We start from the raw sequence: 12,899 nt of genomic DNA on the forward strand, positions 1-12,899 counted from the left end.
TGATGATGATGATGATTATCTTAATGGTGATGGTGATGATGATCTTAATGGTGATGATGATGATGTGATGATCTTAATGGTGATGATGATGATCTTAATGGTGATGATGATGATGATGATGATCTTAATGGTGATGATGATGATCTTAATGGTGATGATGATCTTAATGGTGATGATGATCTTAATGGTGATGATGATCTTAATGGTGATGATGATCTTAATGGTGTGATCCTAATGATGATGATTATCTTAATGGTGATGATGATGATCTTAATGGTGATGATGATGGTGTGATCCTAATGATGATGATGATTATCTTAATGGTGATGACTATGATGACGGTGTGATCTTAATGGTGATGGCGATGATCTTAATGTGATGATGGTGATGATCTTAATGATGATGGTGATGATCTTAATGGTGATGATGATCTTAATGGTGATGATGATGATGATGATCTTAATGGTGATGATGATGATGGTGTGATCCTAATGATGATGATGATGATCTTAATGGTGATGATGATGATGTGATGATCTTAATGGTGATGATGATGATGTGATGATCTTAATGGTGATGATGATGATGTGATGATCTTAATGGTGATGATGATGATGATGATGGTCTTAATGGTGGTGATGATGATGATGGTGTGATCCTAATGATGATGATGATGATCTTAATGGTGATGACGATGATGACGGTGTGATCTTAATGATCTTAATGTGATGATGTGATCTTAATGGTGATGATGATGATGTGATCTTAATGGTGATGATGATGATGTGATCTTAATGGTGATGATGATGGTGTGATCCTAATGATGATGATGATGATTATCTTAATGGTGATGATGATGATGATCTTAATGGTGATGATGATGATGGTGATCTTAATGGTGGTGATGATGATGGTGATGATCTTAATAGTGGTGATGATCTTAATGATGATCTTAATGGTGGTGAGGATGATGGTGGTGGTGATCTTAATGGTGATGATGGTGATGATGATCTTAATGATGATGGTGATGATGATGATGATCTTAATGATGATGGTGATGATGATGATGATCTTAATGGTGATAATGATGGTGGTGATGATGGTGTGATCTTAATGGTGATGTGGTGATCTTAATGGTGATGATGATGGTGGTGATGATGATGGTGGTGGTGATCTTAATGGTGATGATGGTGATCTTAATGGTTATGATGGTGATGATCTTAATGATGATGGTGATGATGATGATGATCTTAATGATGATGGTGATGATGATGATCTTAATGGTGATGATGATGATGGTGATGATCTTAATGGTGGTGATGATCTTAATGATGATCTTAATGCTGGTGAGGATGATGGTGGTGGTGATCTTAATGGTGATGATGGTGATGATGATCTTAATGATGATGTTGATCTTAATGGTGATCATGATGATGATCTTAATGGTGATGGTGATGATGGTGGAATCGTAATGGTGGTGATGATGATCTTAATGGTGATGATGGTGATGATCTTAATGGTGATGATGATGATGGTGATGATGATGATCTTAATGGTGGTGATGATGATGGTGATGATCTTAATGGTGGTGATGATCTTAATGATAATCTTAATGGTGGTGAGGATGATGGTGGTGGTGATCTTAATGGTGATGATGGTGATGATGATCTTAATGATGATGGTGATGATGATGATCTTAATGATGATGGTGATGATGATGATCTTAATGGTGATAATGATGGTGGTGATGATGGTGTGATCTTAATGGTGATGTGGTGATCTTAATGGTGATGATGATGGTGGTGATGATGATGGTGGTGGTGATCTTAATGGTGATGATGGTGATCTTAATGATGATGGTGATGATGATGATCTTAATGGTGATGATGATGATGGTGGTGATCTTAATGATGATGGTGATGATGATGATCTTAATGGTTATGATGGTGATGATCTTAATGATGATGGTGATGATGATCTTAATGGTTATGATGGTGATGATCTTAATGATGATGGTGATGATCTTAATGGTTATGATGGTGATGATCTTAATGGTTATGACGATGATGATGATCTTAATGGTTATGATGGTGATGATGATGGTGGTGATCTTAATGATGATGGTGATGATCTTAATGATGATGGTGATGATGATGATGATCTTAATGGTTATGGTGATGATGATGATCTTAATGGTTATGATGATGATGGTGATCTTAATGGTTATGATGGTGATGGTGATCTTAATGATGATGATGGTGATGATGATCTTAATGATGATGGTGATGATGATGATCTTAATGGTTATGGTGATGATGATCTTAATGGTTATGGTGATGATGGTGATCTTAATGGTTATGATAGTGATGATGATCTTAATGGTTTTGATGGTGATGATGATCTTAATGGTTTTGATGGTGATGATGATCTTAATGGTTATGGTGATGATGATCTTAATGATGGCGATGATGATGGTGATGATCTTAATGATGGTGATGATGGTGCTCTTAATGGTGATAGTGATGATGGTGGTGATGGTGGTGGTGATGGTATTGATGATGACAGTGTGATGGTATTGATGATGGTGTGATGATCTTAATGGTGGTGGTGATGATCTTAATGGTGGTGGTGATGATTATGATCTTAATGGTGATGTAATGATTATGATCTTAATGGTGACGTAATGATGATGGTGATGATCTTAATGGTAATGGTGATGATGTGAGTATTGATGGTGATGATGGAGATGGTGATAATGGTATTGATGGTGATGATGGAGATAATGGTATTGATGATGATGATGGTGGTAATGATGATGATGATGGTGGTGATGATGATGTTGATGATGGTATTGATGGTGATGATGGTATTGATGGTGATGGAGATGGTGATGATGGTGATGATGATGGTATTGATGTGATGATGGAGATGGTGATAATGGTATTGATGGTATTGATGGTGAAAATGGTATTGATGGTGATGATGGTATTGATGGTGATATTGATATTGATGATGGTATTGATGGTGATGGTATTGATGGTGATGATGGAGATGGTATTGATGGAGATGGTGATGGTATTGATGGTGATGATGGAGATGGTGATGATGGAGATGGTGATAATGGTATTGATGGTGATGATGGAGATGGTGATAATGGTATTGATGGTGATGATGGAGATGGTGATGATGGTATTGATGGTGATGATGGAGATGGTGATAATGGTATTGATGGTGATGATGGAGATGGTGATGATGGTATTGATGGTGATGATGGAGATGGTATTGATGGTGATGATGGAGATGGTATTGATGGTGATGATGGTATTGATGGTGATGATAGTATTGATGATGGAGATGGTGATGATGGTATTGATGGTGATGATAGTATTGATGATGGAGATGGTGATGATGGAGATGGTGATAATGGTATAGATGGTATTGATGGTGACAGCTGTGTGAGATGTGCTTAATTTCTAGGTAAACTGCCCCAGAGCCTAAAGACAGGATGATTTCCGCTTATCTTACAGAAACTAAAGTAAACTAGGCCTACTTTGCTTCATGTTCTACATAATGTACTGTCCTGTGGCCTAACACAAAAAGGACACACACACACACACACACACACACACACACACACACACACACACACACACACACACACACACACACACACACACACACACACACACAAAATCCATCAATGCTAACCTGATAATGTTAAACCAACACAAAATAGACCACACTATGTCCAAGTCCTCCTTCTAAACATACGCACACAGGCATGTACACGAACGCACACACACATGCACACACCACACTAGACCTTAATTGGAGCAAGCTGATAATAGGTCCACTGCTCTCCTGAATAGAAAAGGCCAATTATAGGACTGTGGACTTTTATAGAGGATAAAGAGAGATGGAAAGACAGATGGAGAGAGCGAGAGTGAGAGAGAGAGAGACGGAGAGATGACAACGGAGGGAACGAGAGGGGGGGACAGAAGCAGAGAGAGAAAGGGAGGAAGGGAGATAAAGAGAGGGAGGGAGCAAATTAAAAGGTCCATGCTCCTCTAAGAAAGAAAATTGGCACAGCTGAATCTCTTTCAGCTTGTATTAGAGAACTTAAGTCCTTGCATGCTGTTCTGCTTAACAGCCCAGCATTCTGCTGATGCCAGCAGAGTCAATAAAGCCTGGGTAAGTCTGGTCCAGGACAGGCCCAGGTAATGGACCGATCAGTATGGAGAGAGGGGAATGGGAGAGGGAGGGGATGGGAAAGAGGTAGGCAGGGGAGGCAAAGGAGAAGAGAAGGATATTGGCAAGAGTAGAGGGATAGATGTTGTGGAAGGGTGTGCTGATGAGAGTCCAGGGGCAAGGACACATGGGCCTTTTATGAAGACATGGCGTCTCACCTTAATGATCTCATTGATGAAGCAGACGTGAGTGACAGGGTCTCTCTTCTTCGTCAAGACCTTCTGGAGGTGTTGCACCTAAACACAGAGAGATTACAGGTTAATTCCCTGACTAGGTACATTACTCTACTTCAGCAGGTAAAAGTGCACCTTTACTTAGGTAAAGTATCTGTAAAGGTAAAAGCATACCTGTCCGCAAGCGGCACAGATCTGGTCCATGAGTTTCTCTAGGTTGGTCCAGAGAGTAGCTCGGAACGCTGCCGTGTTACCTGGGGTTGACATCACAGCTCTGCCGGGTGCACCTGACACACACAAATACACACAAATAAAATGACACGGGTTAAAAAGTTACACAAGACAAGAGTACCAAAACTGAAACACAACCTTCCTCAACCCCTAACTCTCACTCACCCACCTCTGCTGTCAGCGGACTGGGTGAGTCCCTTGATATCCAGGGCGGTGGTAACGTTGTCCTGTATGGTGGTCCGGTAGCCCTCCACCACCCCACTGATGGTCTCCCGCAGACTGCCCAGGTTATGGAACACCTGGAGGGCCGTGCCCACCTGGGTCGGGCTCTACATGGGGACAGAGAGGAGAGGAGACAGTCTCAGTCAGTCAACCCCAACCCTGTCTAGTCTGAGACAGTCAGTCTTGGAGCACAGTGGAGTCCAATCAACCAACGTAATACACTTCAGACAGTTCTAGTAACCGGACAGACACACAGAATGGACTGTACCTCACACTCTGGAATAGCACAGAGAGAAACACACATACAGACTGACACACACACACACACCTCCAAGCTCAAACGATTGACGTCACTATACGCAAGGGAGGGGCTGGTCCAAATAATGTGTCATTTTCAACAATTCTCCTCAGCTAACGGAAAAAGATTAGGATACGCAAGTACTCAGAAATGTTGGGGTGTGTGTCCGAGTGTGAATGTATGTGTGGGTGTGTGTGAGTAATTACTAGCAGGGTCTGATAGCAGCTCTTATTAAGGAACCAGCACTCATTACTAATCAGAGCTTTGTTCACTATCATCCAGAAACAGCTCACACCCTCCCTCCCACCTCTCTCCCAAACCCCCCGTCTCTCCTTCCCCTCTCTCCTCGCTGTTGCACACGTGAAACTGAGATTGAGGTCAGACCCCAATCTTCTAGCTCCCTCCCTCTCCACCTCATTCTCCGGCCTAACGAGTTCTTGGATACACAGTTTCAACTCTCTCCATTCCTAACTCAAGGCCATTTAGGAAACTGCCCCTAAAGTCAGCTCCAGCTGGGTCATAATCAGGAAGGCAGCGCCAGAGCTCACGGCCCAGTGAGGTGTCAGCTGGTGGATGTGATAATGTCAAGACCCTGTCATGGAGCCTCGACCCCTAGCCGTCTGGAAGACGTGACACTATACGTCTCATGTCTGCAGTCCATGGATCAGTCAAATGAGGTGACACAGGTGTCGAGTTAACCATGATGCTATCATGTCCAAAGCCATGATGCAGTACTTCTAACGCCACATAGTGGATAAAAAGGACGCGTCCGTGTATGACGCACACAGAAATACACACACTGCCGAGGGGCGATTTTTGAACAGTTCTTTGCATGCTTGAGCGTGCAGCGTCCTTCCGGGTCGGGTGGGTGTTTATGTATATATATGTATGTGGACACCTGCTCGTCAAACATCTCATTCTAAAATCATGGGCAATAATATGGAGTTGGTCCCCCCTTTGCTGCTATAACAGCCACCACTCTTCTGCAAAGGCTTCCACTCGATGTTGGAACATTTCTGTAGGGACCTGCTTCCATTCAGCCACAAGAGCATTAGTGAGGTCAGGCACTGACGTTGGGCGATTAGGCCCGGCTTGCAGTAGGCGTTCCAATTCATCCCAAAGGTGTTCGATGGGGTTGAGGTCAGGGAACGTCCAGGCCAGTCAAGTTGTTCCACACCGATCGACAAACCATTTCTGTATTGACCTCGCTTTGTGCACAGGGGCATTGTCATGCTGAAACAGGAAAGGGCCTTCCCCAAACTATTGCCAAAGTTGGAAGCACAGAATTGTCTAGAATGTCATTGTATGCGGTTGTGTTAAGATTTCCATTCACTGGAACTAAGGGGCCTAGCCCGAACCATGAAAAACAGCCCCAGACCATTATTCCTCCTCCACCAAACTTTACAGTTTGCACTATGCATAGAGGCAGGTAGCGTTCTCCTGGCATCCACCAAACCCAGATTTGTCCGTCGGACTGCCAGGTGGTGAAGAGTGATTCATTACTCCAGAAAACGTGTTTCCACTGCTCCAGAGTCCAATGGCGGCGAGCTTTACACCACTCCATGGCTGCTCGGCCATGGAAACTTATTTCATGAAGCTCCCAACAAAGAGTTCTTGTGCTGACGTTACTTCCAGAGGCAGTTTGGAACTCAGCTGTGAGTGTTTCAAACAAGCATATGATTTCTACACGCTGTGCGCTTCAGCACTCAATGGTCCCGTTCTGTGAGCTTGTGTAGCCTACCACTTTGCGGCTGAACCGTTGTTGCTCCTAGACGTTTCCAGCTCTAGCAGGGCCGAAATTTCACAAACTGACTTGTTGGAAAGGTGTCATCCTATGACGGTGCCACGTTGAAAGTCAGATTTTACACACCTGTCAGCAACGGGTGTGGCTGAAATAGCTGAAACCACTCATTTGAAGGCATGTCCACATACTTTTGAACAACAGCCGTGTCTTTGTGAGATGCAGAGTAGGTGAACGGATGATCTCCGTATGTGTGGTTCCCACCGTGAAGCACGGAAGAGGAGGTGTGATGGTGTGCAGGTGTTCTAAAACTTTTGACTGGTAGTATATATACAGTACCAGTCAAAAGTCTGGACACACCTACTCATTCAATGGTTTTTATTTATAGATTTTTTTTTACAATTTTCTACATTGTAGAATAATAGTGAAGACATCAAAACAATGAAATAACACATGAAATCATGTAGTAACCAAAAAAGTGTTTAACAAATCAAAATATATTTTAGATTCTTCATTCTCCTGACCCCTCCTGTCTCAGCCTCCAGTATTTATGCTGCAGTAGTTTATGTGTCGGGGGGCTAGGGTCAGTCTGTCACATCTGGAGTATTTCTCTTGTCTTTTCCGATGTCCTGTGTGAATTTAAATATGCTCTCTCTAATTCTCTCTCTCTCTCTTTCTTTCTTTCTTTCTCTCTCTCTCTCGGAGGACCTGAGCCCTAGGACCATGCCTCAGGACTACCTGGCTTGATGACTCCTTGCTGTCCCCAGTTCACCTGGCCGTGCTGCTGTTCCAGTTCCAACTGTTCTGCCTGCAGCTATGGAACCCTGACCTGTTCACCGGACGTGCTACCTGTCCCAGACCTGTTGTCCCAGACCTGCTGGAACCCTAACCTATTCACCGGACGTGCTACCTGTCCCAGACCTGCTGTTTTCAACTCTCTAGAGACAGCAGGAGCGGTAGAGATACTCTCAAAGATTGGCTATGAAAAAGCCAACTGACACTTACTCTTGTGTTACTGACTTGTTGCACCCTCGACAACTACTATGATTATTATTATTTGACAATGCTGGTCATTTATGAACATTTGAACATCTAGGCCATGTGCTGTTATAATCTCCACCCGGCACAGCCAGAAGAGGACTGGCCACCCCTCATAGCCTGGTTCCTCTCTAGGTTTCTTCCTAGGTTTTGGCCTTTCTAGGGAGTTTTTCCTAGCCACCGTGCTTCTACACCTGCATTGCTTGCCGTTTGGGGTTTTAGGCTGGGTTTCTGTACAGCACTTTGAGATATCAGCTGATGTAAGAAGGGCTATATAAATAAATTTGATTTGATTTGATGAAATGAGTTGCAAAATGAATAGGAAATAGACGTTGACAAGGTTATAAATAATGATTTTTAATTGAAATAATAATTGTGTTCTTCAAACTTTTCTTTCGTCAAAGAATCCTGCATTTGCAGCAATTACAGCCCTGCAGACGTTTGGCATTCTAGTTGTCAATTTGTTGAAGTAATCTGAAGAGATTTCCCCCCGTGCTTCCTGAAGCACCTCCCACAAATTGGATTGGCTTGATGGGCACTTCGTACATACCATACGGTCAAGCTGCTCCCACAACAGCTCAATAGGGTTGAGATCCGGTGACTGTGCTGGCCACCATTATAAGCAGAATACCAGCTGACTGCTTCTTCCCTAAATAGTTCTTGCATAGTTTGGAGCTGTGCTTTGGGTCATTGCCCCGTTGTAGGCGGAAACTGGCTCCAATTAAGCGCCGTCCACAGGGTATGGCATGGCGTTGCAAAATGGAGTGATAGCCTTCCTTCTTCAAGATCCCTTTTACTCTGTACAAATCTCCCACTTTACCACCACCAAAGCACCCCCAGACCTTCACATTGCCTCCACCATGCTTGACAGATGGCGTCAAGCACTCCTCCAGCATCTTTTCATTTTTTCTGCATCTCACGAATGTTCTTCTTTGTGATCCGAAGACCTCAAACTTAGATTTGTCTGTCCATAACACTTTTTCCAATCTTCCTCTGTCTGTGTTCTTTTGCCCATCTTCATTTTTTAGTTTTATTGGGTAGTCTGAGATATGGCTTTTTCTTTGCAACTCTGCCTAGAAGGCCAGCATCTCGGTGTTGCCTCTTCACTGTTGACGCTGAGACTGGTGTTTTGCGGGTACTATTTAATGAAGCTGCCAGTTGAGGACTTGTGAGGCATCTGTTTCTCAAACTAGACACTGTAATGTACTTGTCCTCTTGCTCAGTTGTGCACCGGGGCCTCCCACTCCTCTTTCTATTCTGGTTAGAGCCAGTTTGCACTGTTCTGTGAAGGGAGTAGTACGCAACGTTGTACGAGATCTTCAGTTTCTTGGCAATTTCTCGCATGGAATAGCCTTCATTTCTCAGAACAAGAATAGACTGACGAGTTTCAGAAGAAAGTCCCGAGTGGCTCAATTGGTAGAGCATGGTGTTTGCAACGCCAGGGTTGTGGGTTCGTTTCCCACGGGGGACCAGTACGGAGAAAAAAATGTATGCATTCACTACTGTAACTCGCTCTGGATAAGCGCGTCTGCTAAATGACTAAAATGTAAAATGTAAATGTAAAGTCTTTGTTTCTGGCCATTTTGAGCCTTGAATCGAACCCACAAACGCTGATGCTGCAAATACCCAACTAGTCTAAAGGAAGCCAGTTTTATTGCTTCATTAATCAACAACAGTTTTCAGCTGTGCTAACATAATTGCAAAAGGGTTTTCTAATGATCAATTAGCCTTTTAAAATGAGAAACTTGGATTAGCTAACACAACGTGTCATTGGAACACAGGAGTGATGGTTGCTGATAATGAGCCTCTGTTCGCCTATGTAGATATTCCATAAAAAAATCTGCCGTTTCCAGCTACAATAGTTATTTACAACATTAAAATGTCTACACTGTATTTCTGATCAATTTGATGCTATTTTAAGAGACCAAAAAAAGTGTTTTTCTTTAAAAAACAAGGACATTTCTAACTGATCCCAAACTTTAGAACGGTAGTGTATATATGCACACACACACGTTCCCAGTGTAGAAGGTACCGAGGGGGATCTTTCTCTTTCGGCAAGACAAAATCAGGTTAATTGGTTAGGCTTGATTAGGCAGGCGCAGGAGCACACACACACACAGACACACAGACACACACACACACACGCACACACACAGACACACACACACACACACACACACACACACACACAACAGGAGTAGTGAGACCTTCTCTGTCGGCGGGGAGGTGAGAGGAGCAGTCTAAAAACACCCCCACTCAGTCTTAATGAGCATGTGCTGCATGTGGCAGCATACACAGGTCGAGTCCCAAATGGCATCTTATTTCCTACATAGTGCGCTACGGGCCCTGGTCAAACATAGTGCTCTATGTAGGGAGTGGGGTGCCAATTGGGACACAGCCATACAGCACAGGGGAAGAAACCACCCTACCACCCTTCACAGACTATTACTGTATTGTTGTCGTCAGGCAGGCAGCTGCAACACTAAGCCAAGACTATTACCCATACACCCTGTATCCTTATGGACACCATGTCAGATAACCTCATTAAACAAGGCAGGGAATGTAATATGCACAATGCTGTGTAACACAAACACCTGGCTAGGCTCTTGGCGTCCTTCACTGCTAGGCCTATACTTTGACATGAAAGTGATGCAACGACTGAGGCTGCTGTCATGGTTTCTGGACTTCTAATTTCAAGAGACATCCTGGTCAAATCAAATATTCTGATGTTCATTCTGACCATATGGGTGTAGCCAAGGGCATTTAAATTCACTCAGTGTTACATATTCAGCCGGCAGTGCTTGCCTCTTTACAGATGGGCTGGGCCCGCAGGACTAAAATATGCATCTCTATGGCTGGGCCTGCTGCTAGTACAAGGTTGGTGTGAACTGGATCCCACACACTCATTGAAGACTTCCAAAAAAGGTACATCATCACACAGAAAACAACCATTTCTCATTAGAAGTGAGGAGGATAGCAGGCCTGGCCATATGTGCAGGCATATTCACATTCACAGCAGTGAGAAAAGCTTATTTTGGTGGTTCCAAGATTAGAAGTGTTTCTCTAGAGGAAGGTGGGTAACCATGGAGAAGAGGCGTTGCATGCTGTGTCTCTATTTTGTTTCGGAGAGAGGCATGTTTTAATGTTAGTGCTTCTGTTCTTTCTAAAACATTACAGGCATGTTTAAATGTTTGTTTTTTGGTGTGCACGCATGTGTGTGTATGTGTGTGTGTGTGTGTGTGTGTGTGTGTGTGTGTGTGTGTGTGTGTGTGTGTGTGTGTTATGGTGGTGGGCTGGGACGTCTCTTCCTGATAGGAAGTTTAATGTTTGACTGGTATTTGAGTGAAAGCAGCTTACAGGAGCAGTAATGTGAGCAACAGAGGGCCTAGCCATCAACAGGAGCAGTAATGTGAGCAACAGAGGGCCTAGCCATCAACAGGAGCAGTAATGTGAGCAACAGAGGGCCTAGCCATCAACAGGAGCAGTAATGTGAGCAACAGAGGGCCTAGCCATCAACAGGAGCAGTAATGTGAGCAACAGAGGGCCTAGCCATCAACGGAGCAGTAATGTGAGCAACAGAGGGCCTAGCCATCAACAGGAGCAGTAATGTGAGCAACAGAGGGCCTAGCCATCAACAGTATTAATCCTTGCAACCAGACACATACATTCACACACACACAGTTCATTATACAGAATACATACCAATGACGATGACTGACTCAAACTCAGAAACATTCCTCTTTCATGTACCTCTGATAGAATGAATAATTGAATATAAGTCCTCTCTAGTGATCTCTTTTATTTTCCAGAGGATTTGAGGTCAGTGGTTTAAGGCACTTCTGGGAGTAGTCACAGTAGCTTCCATGACAACCCTCTGCTTTCTACTTCATTGGTTCCAACAGACACCTGTTGGCCTGAACCACTACCCACTGTCCATATGCCCTGTTAGCTTTTACCACAGAGTGCACATTTACTCACTCACTCACCTCACTCACTCGAAGGGTATGACAAGAAATTGGTCAAACAAAGCAATCGCTGATAAGAGGATGGGTGAGATGGTTTACACACGTGCTGGTGGGTTATGTACCCTCTGACGTTTGCTTTCTTGTAAGTGTGTGTGTGTGTGTGTGTGTGTGTGTCTCTCTCGGTTTTATGACAAATGTCCAATCCGCTTTGAGGTAACAATATCAAACGACACAAGTACAAGCCTATGACATATAGGTAACTTCCAAAATAAAGGGAACACTTGAGAAAATGAGGGATACAAAGTATATTGAAAGCAGGTGCTTCCAAACAGGTGTGGTTTACAAGTTAACTAATTGCTTAATTAACAAGTTAATTAAGCAATTAGCATCCCATCATGTTTCGGGTCATCTATAAAAATGCTGGGCAGGCCCAGTTGCCCATTATTTTGCCTACCATGGCTATGTCCCCATAGAATGACAATGCCTTCATCCACAGGGCACGAGTGGTCACTGAATGGTTTGATGAGCATGAAAACGATGTAAACCACATGCCATGGCCGTCTCAGTTACCAGATCTCGAGCCAATTTAACACAGCGTTTTCCACCACCATCGACAAAATACCAAATTATGGAATTTCTCGTGGAAGAATGGTGTTGCATCCTTCCAATAGAGTTCGAGACACTTGTAGAATCTATGCCAAGGTGCACTGAAGCTGTTCTGGTTTGTGGTGGCCCAACGCCCTATTAAGATGCTTTACGTTGGTGTTTCCTTTATTTTGGCAGTTACCTGAATGTTGGTGGGTTAGGTACGCTCTGTAGCTCTGTGTGTGTGTGTGTGTGTGTGTGTGTGTGTGTGTGTGTGTGTGTGTGTGTGTGTTCTGGGAGTAGTTCCAGCTACAGCAGCTTCCAGGTAATGTCACCTGTCAGAGACAGCGTCACACATCATGACAACCCTCTTCATTGGTTCCTTCCTACAGACTCCT

The 12,899-nt window shown here is 43.6% G+C and overlaps 1 protein-coding gene across 1 annotated transcript in view; it reads right to left on the reverse strand.

Annotated features, from left to right (window-relative positions):
- LOC106576112 (conserved oligomeric Golgi complex subunit 5) overlaps nt 1–12,899 on the reverse strand; it is a 104,411-nt gene that overhangs the window by 33,734 nt on the left and 57,778 nt on the right. The window contains 3 exon segments of the mRNA XM_014153003.2: nt 4,407–4,484; nt 4,596–4,708; nt 4,822–4,981. Coding sequence (XP_014008478.1) covers nt 4,407–4,484; nt 4,596–4,708; nt 4,822–4,981 — 351 coding nt within the window.

Source organism: Salmo salar, chromosome ssa17 (assembly GCF_905237065.1).
Source record: "Salmo salar chromosome ssa17, Ssal_v3.1, whole genome shotgun sequence".
Classification (NCBI taxonomy): domain Eukaryota; kingdom Metazoa; phylum Chordata; class Actinopteri; order Salmoniformes; family Salmonidae; genus Salmo; species Salmo salar.